Source organism: Pyrus communis, chromosome 14 (genome assembly GCF_963583255.1).
Source record: "Pyrus communis chromosome 14, drPyrComm1.1, whole genome shotgun sequence".
NCBI lineage: Eukaryota > Viridiplantae > Streptophyta > Magnoliopsida > Rosales > Rosaceae > Pyrus > Pyrus communis.
Window position 1 is genome coordinate 9230870 of NC_084816.1, and position 10788 is coordinate 9241657.

At 34.6% G+C, this 10788-nt stretch overlaps 1 protein-coding gene across 1 annotated transcript; it reads left to right on the forward strand.

The window, feature by feature from the left end:
* The first annotated feature begins 1533 nt into the window (after positions 1-1533).
* Positions 1534-9356, forward strand: LOC137714798 (disease resistance-like protein DSC1). Its single transcript, XM_068453934.1, has 6 exons — positions 1534-2239; positions 4613-5711; positions 5893-6186; positions 6267-7451; positions 7586-8131; positions 8351-9356. The coding sequence occupies exons 1-6, from the start codon at positions 1653-1655 to the stop codon at positions 8690-8692; spliced, it is 4053 nt and encodes a 1350-aa protein (XP_068310035.1). The 5' UTR covers positions 1534-1652; the 3' UTR covers positions 8693-9356.
* Positions 9357-10788: the final 1432 nt, after the last annotated feature.

Below are 10788 nucleotides of genomic sequence, written 5' to 3' on the forward strand. Positions count from 1 at the left end.
TCTGAATATCGACTTCTGTCAGCCCGACAGTCAATATTAGTCACTTTGTATTGCCTCGCCGCCAAGATAGAGACGGCTCAAAATGAAGTTTGGGGATCTGATTTGTGGATTTTGCATGGTGACAGAGATGGAGCTGCGATGTAAAATTAAAAAAAAAATGAAAGGTTTTGAATGTCAAGAAGATATGGGGGAAGTAGACAAAATAGGACATCCATAAATGAAGAAATATATTAAACAGACAAAAGTTTGCAGTCATGGACAAAATTGAAAACTTAATATTTGGGCTATTTAAATTAGACTAATTTATTTTTAGACTTTGTTATAATCGTTAAATAAAATTATTACATGACTTTTGATTAAGATTTAAAATTTTGAAATCATTGTCATTAATTTTTCTTAAAAAAAAAACACATATAGATGGGTCAATGATTTATAAGAAAGCACATGGCCCGGTTGGTAACCTCTGTTGCACATAGGACAGGTGCTGCTGCCTATGGTCTCCTCAAGCGGGAGAGATCCAACGTCATAATTTGCATTCGCTTTTTTTTTTTTCTTTTTTTTTTCAGTTAATCTTTTCATAACTGGGGTTGGAATGTACAACGTGTACGACGTAGTACAACGTGTACGAGATAGCTAGGTTATGGCCTATATATTGCAGCTAACTTTAATCCAGGTCCTATAAAATTGGATTGGAACCTCATCAATTTTACTACAGTTTGTTCATTTTCGATATGGACATGTGAGTTTGTCAAACTGATTGTATTGTTTAATACGCTAACTAATTGTCCCATCTTAATTCTAGGGCAACTCTCAAATTAGGGTGAGACAAAAAATACAAGGGGTCTCATGTTTTGTTAAGAGATTCTCCACCAAGGAGCACTTTCATAGCATATGTGCATTTTCACTACTGGGAAAATTCCAAACTTTGAATGTAAAAAGTGTAAACACATCAATTGAATGGGAAAGAGCTTGCTTTTTTTTTTTTTTTTTTTTAATTATAACCAATATTTTACACCAATTTATGCTAAAGGGAGAGAAGAGGATTTGAACGTGACACACAGTAAGTTGAAGAGAAATGTTCTAATCATAAGGGCAAATCCACCACATGTCCTTCTAATAACTCTAGTAATCAGGCTAAACTCTAGTTCACCAAAGCCAATTTGGGAGGTGTACGTTTTCTATCTCAAGGTTCGCTCGTTCATTTCAAATGTTTTGGTTTGCTCTTATCTTTAATTGAAGAGTTGCGTGAGTCGTCAGCTTTAATGAAATGTATGAACTGATGATGATGTGCCCTTTATTTGTCTTTATTTGTGTGAACGTTTGAATTTTTGTTCGCGGAAGGTGCTTGACTTGGGTTTTCATTTCTACTGTTTTTTGTCATCATTCTTTGATGACTTTCTTGGAGATTCCGTATAGAGTACTCCGAACTTTCGGTACTCTCTGCACGTCAAGTCAAAAAGTACAATTGCTGAACTCAAAACTGATCTAGTCTCTGCGGGCAACTGCTCTCTCCTCCCTTGCTTGCTTCCCAACTTCTAGCTCTCTCTGTCTATGCTTAGTGCACAGAGGGAGACAGAGACAAAGAGACAGACAGCCAGACAGACAGACAGACAGACAGAAAGACAGAGAGACAGAGAGACAGACAGAGAGCGATGGAGTGTATCATGCCTCTCTTGCACATGTGCTGCAGATCGTTAAGATTTTCTTCTCCGTCTTCTGCTGGTGCTGCTAGTGTTGCTGCTGCTGCTGCTGATGATGATATTCATGCTGATAACACCCCTCGCCAGGAAAAGTATGATGTGTTCATCAGTTTCAGAGGTGAGGACACCCGCTTTAATATTACTAGCCATCTTCATGCTGCCTTAGTTCAGAGGAAAATTGAAACCTACATAGATTGCAACCTTCAGAGAGGAGAAGAAATCGAACCTGCCCTTCTAGAGGCAATCGAGAAATCCACTCTTTCGGTGATCATTTTCTCACAAGACTACGCTTCTTCCACCTGGTGTTTGAAGGAACTTGTGCATGTACTCAAATGCAAGGAAAAATCTGGCCAGATAGTTATACCCATATTCTATGACATCAATCCATCTGATGTACGACGACAGCGCGGGAGTTATGCACGTGCATTTGCTCAACTTGAAAAACGTTTCAACGACAGTATCGACGAGGTGCAAAAGTGGAGGGATGCTTTGACCACTGCAGCCAATCTGTCTGGGTTTCCTTATTCAGAAAAATTAAGGTAACTATTTATTTAACTTGTATAAAAGAGTAACTGAAAATATAACTTTAGCTCCTAAAACTTAATTTTTTCTACATAAAACCAGACATAAGTTTTTTTTCTTGAATAAAACCCATTAACTAGATTCCACATCAGCAAATTCATTAATTATATTTGACTTCACACATTAAAAAATTTCGGATGCCTAAAATACCCCTATTTGATTTTTTTTTTTTAATAAACCCTATTTGAATGTTTGATGTACATAATTAATGTCATGCTGATAGATGGTAAGGGAGAATTAATGATTTTACCCAAAAAAAAATAAAAAATAAAAAATAAAACAATAATGTTATAAATTCATTGCCTAATATATAATAACATAAAACATGTCTAATATATGTTATTATACAAGCTTAATTAATTCAATAAAATTATATTTTACATATTAATGTAGTTAAATTATTTCTCTCCCTCTCTCTCTCTCACACACACACACACACACACACACACACACACATATATATATATATATATAAATGCTTGATATATGCAAAATTCATGCAAAATAATTTACCTGCAAAAAAAAAAAAAACATTTTGTGACATCCCACATCGCTCAGGAGAGTGATCCTTATATGTATATTCTCATCTCTACCTAGCACAAGGCCTTTTGGGAGCTCACTAACTTCGGGTTCTGTAGGAACTCCGAAGTTAAGCGAGAAGGGGGCTAGAGCAATCCCATGATGGGTGACCCATTGGGAAGTTGCTCGTGAGTTCCCAAAAACAAAACCGTGAGGGAATGGTAAGCCCAAAGCGGACAATATCGTGCTACGGTGGTGGAGCGGGCCCAGGAAGTGATCCGCCCTGGGTCGGGATGTGACAATTTGGTATCAGAGCTAAGGGGGGTGGATTGTGACATCCCACATCGCCCAGGGGAGTGATCCTTATATGTATATTCTCATCTCTACCTAGAACAAGGCCTTTTGGGAGCTCACTGGCTTCGGGTTCCGTAGGAACTCCGAAGTTAAGCGAGAAGGGGGCTAAAGCAATCCCATGATGGGTGACTCATTGGGAATTTCCTCGTGAGTTCCCAAAAACAAAACCATGAGGGAATGGTAAGCCCAAAGCGGACAATATCGTGCTACGATGGTGGAGTGGGCCCAGGAAGTGATCCGTCCTGGGTCGGGATGTGACACATTTGATTCAAATAGTGCACCTACTATTAAAATTTTAAAATGTTAGATTGCTTAAAAAAAAAAGAAAAATAATATACCCAGTATATGTGAAATACATGAAAAATAATTTACCTACATAATAACAAACCCATATATGCAAAATACATGAAAACTAATTTACCTTATAAATTCATTGTTTAATTTAAAAAAGAAACAATGTTTCTACTAGTTTTTCCTTCTTCTTTTTTTTTTTTTCAAAAATAAAGTACCTATTATTTAATTTTTACGAAAATTGTGTACGTATTGTGTAATTTTTTTTTTAAAAATTACACATTGTTTATTTTTTTTTTATGAAAATAATGTAACTATTGTTTAGTTTTTACAAGAAACAATGTATCTACAAGTTTAATTTTACCCTTTTTTTTTTTTTTAATTTTCACAAGTTAATGTATCTACTTTTTCAATAGAATGTATATTGAACTAATTAGATTTGGATTAGGCGATTTCACTTAAAAGAAGAAAAGAACTTCTTTTTTTTGTTTTTCTAAATTAAAAGCAAAAAAAAATTGAATTAATTGAATGTTGTTGACAAACAAAAGACAATAAATTAAAAGTCTACAAAAAAACCGTAATAGCCATATTAATGTTGGTGGCATGGTGTTGTAAATTAATTTAAATATATGGACATCTTTTATCTTACATGACATCAAATTCAAAATTTGGGTTTTATTTAGATATTTTAATATAGGTGGGTTTATGTCTAGAGTTCAACAGTTGTAAGGGGCTAAATCTAAAGCACCCAAAGAGTAATGTTATTCATACCATGTTTTTGTACCACATTTTCATACCACCTTAGGTGGCATTTGATGTGGACATCCACATCATTTGAATTAATCAGATTTTTATATTTAGTTCATTATTTAATAAACTAATAATTAAGAAAAACTAGTTAATTAAATGATGATTGTTGTATATGAGAAGTCTTTCTCCTTCCTTTCCTTGGGTTTTGCAATTTTTCAAATGATGTGGTTGTCCACATTAGATGCCACTTAAGGTGATATAGAAATGTGGTATAAACACATGGTATGAATAGCATTACTCTGTATAAAATAATAATTTTGTTTAAACTTGTGACAATTTGATTTGTGCTAAGATTTGGTAAGGCATATTTAAGACTAATTTTTTCTTTCGTACATAATCATACTTAAATATGCCAGGACGGAGACGGAGGCGGATCTAATTAAGAAAGTCGTTGATCACATTTGGACCAGATTGAAATGTGAATCATCATGCAATTTAGAGGGTTTGGTCGGAATTGAAAGCCGCATCGAGCAAATTGAATCACTATTAGGCATTCATTCACAGGACGCTTGCATCACTGTAGGTATTTGGGGTATGGCTGGTATTGGCAAGACCACTCTTGCTGAAACTGTATTTCACAAACTCTCTTCTAAATTTGAAGCCTGTTGTTTTCTTAGAAATGTCAGGGAGAACTCAAAACAACCACATGGACTAGATCACTTGGAAAAAACACTTCTTAAAGACATACTAAAGGAGGAAGGTCTGTCCATAGGATCAACTTTTGTTCGAGAAAGGCTCAGTCGTACAAAGGTCCTCATTGTTCTTGATGATGTGAGTGATTCAATGCAAATGGAACGTTTAGCTGGCAATTGTCTTCAGTATGGCACTGCAAGTAGAATAATTATCACAAGTAGAGATAGGAGCACACTTCGGCAAACTGTTGAAGAGGATAAGATCTACGAGGTCGAGGGATTAAAACCAGATGATGCTCTTCAGCTATTTCATTCACGTGCTTTCAAGAATACTCCTACAATAGATTATAAGGAATTGGCAGAAAAGGCAGTGGGTTATGCTGGAGGTGTTCCTTTAGCTCTTGTAACTCTAGGGTCCTCACTCCTAAATTGCAAGAGCAAAGAAGAATGGGAAGATGAATTGAACAAGTTGAAACAATTTCCCAATGAAAATATCCAAAGAGTGTTGAGACTAAGTTATGATCGATTGGGAAGAAATGAAAAGGAGATATTTTTAGATATAGCTTGTTTTCATAAAGGGAAGAATGTGGAGTACGTAAAAAAATTGTTAGGCATTCGTGGATTCTTTGCGGCAGCTGGAATTAGAGTTCTCATTGACATGTCTCTCATATCAATTGATTCAGCACAGGAAATCATAGAGATGCATGATTTGATTCAAGAAATGGGTTATACAATTGTTCACGAACAATGTATTGAAGATCCTGGTAAACGTAATAGGTTGTTCAACGATGAGGATGTCTACCATTTACTGGAAAGTAACACGGTAAGAGCCAACTACATTCAATTTCTTTCTTTTCCTTTTCTACTAAAAGTAAATAGTGAACTTTATTTGATAAAACACCAAAGAACTCATTCATAGCAAAAAAAGTCAGATTCCTGAAAGTTTAATTTGATTGAATTTTGTTGTATATATATTCACATTTAAACTTTGCTCTTACTGTCAGGGAACTCCAATTGTTCAAGCCATATTGATTAAATGTTGGCAAATTGAAAAGCGACCATTGAAACGTGCAGATTTCAAAGTGATGCCTAACCTAATAATGCTAATTGTGGTTTATTCTGAACATTTTGGAAACAACAGCACATTAACCACTTCTCTAGATCTTCCCAATTCTCTTCGTTATCTTTACTGGAGTCGATATCCTTTGAAATATTTGCCGTCAAATTTTTCTCCTGAAAACCTAGTTGAGCTTCATATGCCCGATAGCCTAGTTAAGCAGCTTTGGAAAGAAGACAAGGTACATATGTTTATTTTAGTTCTTGCATAAATTGCATTGTAGAAAATCACGCTTATTAGTTATCTTTAATTGTGTTACAGGGACTTGTGAACTTAGAAGTGATCAATCTACAGTACTCTAGCGATCTAACTGAAGTTCCAAATCTCTCTGGGAGTCCAAAAATTGGGCAAATAAATCTTCGTGGCTGTGAAAGTTTGGTTGAAATTCCTTCATATTTTCAACATCTTGACAAGCTTACTTATCTTGATGTTGGAAGCTGCACGAGTCTCTTCAGTGTTACGAACATTTGCAAGTTGAAATCTCTCAAGGAACTCGATTTGTCTAGGTGCTCTAAACTTGAATCCTTCCCAGAGATTGTGGACCCAATCGAACATTTGGAGTCTCTTATTTTAAATAAAACAGCTGTTCAAGAGCTACACTCGTCAATCAAGTTTCTCCCTGCGCTGAAAAGAATTAAATTGAACGGTTGCAAAAGGCTTTTAAGTATCCCAAAGAGCATTTGTAAGTTGAAATATCTTGAGAGTCTTGACCTCAAATGGTGCTCAATATTTTACAAATTCCCTCAAATCTTGGAGCCAATGGAACATCTGAACTTTCTTAGTTTGGAAGGCACAGCGGTCGAAAAGCTTCCTTCGTCTGTTGGAAATCTAGTTGGGCTTGAGACATTAGATCTTGGTATGTGCAAGAACCTTAAAGTAGTCTCAAGAAGTATCTACAATTTGACCAATCTTAAAATTCTCAGCTTTTATGCCTGTCGGAAACTTAAAAAATTGCCTTCCAACTCTGTCGGTTTGCTCTCTTTGGAAGTACTAAATCTTAGTCGCAGCAGTATATTAGGAATCCCCGATGGCTTCGTTTGCACAACCTCATTGCGAGATTTAGATCTGAGTAGAAGCACGATTAGGAGCTTACCTGCGAACATCAAACAAGCTTCTCAGTTATCTACACTTTGCTTAATTGGCTGCAAGTGGCTTCAATCTTTACCAGAGCTCCCAGTAGTACGTTTACTTCAAGCACATGGTTGCACGTCACTGAAGACGGTGTCAAGTTCAAGGACCACACACTACACACAAGGTTGGGATAAATATGAATATTTTGGAGAACTTGATTTTTCTAATTGCCGAAATTTGGATCAAAATGCAAGGAGCAACATAATGGATGATGCACAGCTTAGAATTATGCAAGTGGCAATTGCATCGTCAAAGTTAAGAGAAGAAGAAGAAGAAGAAGAAGAAGAAGAAGATGCTGATGAAGACCACGACCATGTATGCCTCCCTTTTTCTTTCTCACTTGTGTTGTTGAATTGAATATATATGTTTCTGTGCTCTCACCAAATTAATGTTGGAGCAGCTGCTAGCTCCCATAAATTTAAATAATGTAATTCCCATAAATATTACAGGAGTATTACAGTTATTGGCCTTTGGTTAGCATTGTATGTCCGGGAAAAAAAATTCCAAATTGGTTCAGCTATCGAAGTGAGGAATCTTCGGTAATCATCGAGCTTCGTCAGGATTGGTTTCGAACAGGTTTATTGGGTTTCGCGCTTGCTGTTGTTGTTTCTTGGGAGTTGAACTGCCAGCTGAACTGGATGGTAAGAGCTAGTTTCAACGTCAAATTCAAGGGTGAAAGCCACGAAATGTTCACTAGTGAATTCGATATCAGACAAGCCAGTTGGAAATTGAATGACTACTGTTACGACCAACGTCACGTGTACCTATGGAATGAGGCCTTTAAAAGTGAAGAGGTAGCAAAAAAATGCTCCCCTGACTTTTGCAACCTTGCCAATGAAGCCTCTGTTGAATTCTGCCTGGTGGATGAGGATTCCGGCGAACCCACTTCCTACATGAAGGTGGAGAAGTGTGGGATATACCCATTGTATGTCGAAGATGCTGAGAGATTCAAATGTGGTCTTGTCATTGTCAGAGGCAGCACTGAGGCAAAGAAAGTAAGGCCTGTTCCTTGGACCTCTCACTTTGAAATAGGCCTCATGTTTTTTTTTATACCTTTATTTTACATATATATTTAAAATTTCATCTTCATCGTATACTCGAAAAAAGATAAGAAAAAAGCAAAAGTTTCCTTATTCTCCTAGTTTTCCTAGTTTATTAAAAGAAATTATATTAAAGTACTACATTTGGAAGGTCTCATTTCATTTTCGTCTTAGGCCTCATCTTGCATTGAGACGGCATTGGTCATCGTGCCAGGGGAACCAAAAGAAGAAGAAGAAAAAGAAGAAAGACACCATGATAATTTTGAAGCCAATGAGCCCAAAACCAATGGATCAGGTGATGAGTCTGAAGAAGAAGCAAGTGGATCAGGTGATGAGTCTGAAGAAAAAGCTAGTGAAAGTGGAATTGACACTAATGCAAACATGTTAGTCTGTCAATCTTACGGGGAAACTAGTCTTATGGACCTGAAGCAAATGCATATTAAGAGTCTAAAGCCAACAAGTCATGCGGTAACTAGGCCCTATTACTTTTCTCCAAGATATAATGTTGAATTTTGACATTTACATTTTTACAACTAAAGCGGTATTGGTATGTTTCTTTTCTTTGTTTACTTTGTTAAACTGCGATTTGTCCTCTTGAGTGCATTTTGTAAAGAATCGTGCAAAGAATATTTGCAGAAGTTAATTTCTTCATTTGATACTAAGAGACTTTATACAATGAGAGTCCTTACCGAGGAAGTAACCTAGCCTACATTCTAGGATTACAAATATTCACAAATCAATTACAAATAATTTACAAAATAGTTTCCTAAAACTAAGCCAAGATATCAGGAATGATATCGTTGACTTCTCAACACATTTTGCTCATCCCCAACAGTGGAGGCAATGCTCACCCTATATTATTTATCGTTAGATTAGTTTGATTCAATTCATTTAAGACACAAATTTCAAAGTTAAAACTAACCTCACAATAACCAATGGAGGGTGAACCTAATCCCCACTTTAGGAGGTGAGCAAAAATATTTTCTTACCATCTTGAACTATCACCATATTTTCATTATTTTATAAATCTCCAAATTTAGCACTTAATCTGTTTGGAAATAGCTAATTTACCCCTAAATTATATTTGAACCAATTTCATCCAATCATTCGGTGCCATGTTACTAGATGTCGAATTAGAAAAAAAAAGAAGGTGAATTTGGAGGGAAAGGTGGAACATCTAGGCTGAGAAGAAATGTGAAAGGGATGTTGACGTAGTTTACGTAGCAACTCTTCTGATATTTGAATTCTAATGCATTTTATCCAATTTCTCTAATGTTTATTTAAAGTGATATATATAGGGAGAAGGCGAAATAATGAAGTTTTCATAACCTCAAAATTGTCTTTCTCCTATTAGGATTTCAAAAGAACAAAACACCCGCGTAGTGGGACTGGGTGGTTTTGTAAGTTTATTATTTTTTAAAATAATTTAATAAAATAATAAAACTAAAACAAGTAAAAATAAATAAAATAAAATAAAAAAAAACAAACCAATAAATAATATACTAGCCCCTTAGCTTTTGAATGTTAAATTAAATTTTTTTATTTATGATTTTTTACAAAATAAATTAGGGGATGTAGTTAAACTCGGATTTGAGAGGATTTTAAAAAACTTTAAAATCCTAGTGTAGTCAATTAAAGATTTTAAAAGATTTTAGAATATATTCAAATCTTGGTGTAGTAAATTAAAAGATTTTAGAATCCATTCAAATCTAGGTGTAGTTAATTAAAAGATTTTAAAGGATTTTAAAATCCATCCAAACCTAAGTGTATTAAAAAAATTAAGATTTTGGAGGATTTCAATAAGTTGTGGATTTTGTAGGATTTGAGAGCAAAAAGTATATATAACCAAGACTAAAAAGAATCCAACCTCACCCCCTAGAATTTCAAATCCACCCAAAACAATCCACCACAATCCATTCGAATTCTTTAAAATCCATATGAATTTTGTAGGAATCTTTAATCCTCTTAAATCCTATCAAATCTATCACTTTTAAAATCCTTTAAAATCTTAGTTTGACTACACCCCCTAAGAAATTCAAGTGTTTTCTATATATATATATATATATATATATTTATTAAAAAAATTTTGAAAATAAAATAGAAAATTTTTTTTCTTGAATAAATTAGAAGTTAAACATAAACCACCCATTAATGTGGGGTTTTGTTAATTTTTTTCTTTCTAAAGTTTAAAATTTTAATTTCATTCAAATTTAATATTTGTTGAATTATTATAACTCCTTGTAATTCAATTGTAGTTTTAAAATTCTTGAGTAGAGCTAATAATTTCATTCCACTGTCTTCTCCCCTCACCCATATTTTAATAAAAATTTTGATGCCCTTTTTACCCTCTTATAAAATGACAAATTTATATTTACATTATATAAATTAGGAGTTTTTTGAAATGGGTCCAAAGTAACTAAAAATTAGATCTATTTCACAATTTAAAAGTCACTAAAAATTGGACATATTTCAAATTTTCTCTATAAACTAAAACTCAGTTGAGTTTTAGCACTGTTCAGAAATAGTAAAGGGCGGAAATGCCCTTTATTTTGTCTCCGTTTTCTCTTCTCTTCAGGTTTTGCCACAGAAAATTGCCGGTTTTGGCCATTACT

Bases quoted from the DNA above. Each gene is read 5' to 3' on its own strand.
- LOC137714798 (XM_068453934.1), top strand. From the start codon at position 1,653: ATGGAGTGTATCATGCCTCTCTTGCACATGTGCTGCAGATCGTTAAGA. The intron at 7,452-7,585 runs GTATGCCTCCCT...TAAATATTACAG, and splicing joins CTGATGAAGACCACGACCAT to GAGTATTACAGTTATTGGCC. The intron at 8,132-8,350 runs GTAAGGCCTGTT...TTTTCGTCTTAG, and splicing joins GCAGCACTGAGGCAAAGAAA to GCCTCATCTTGCATTGAGAC.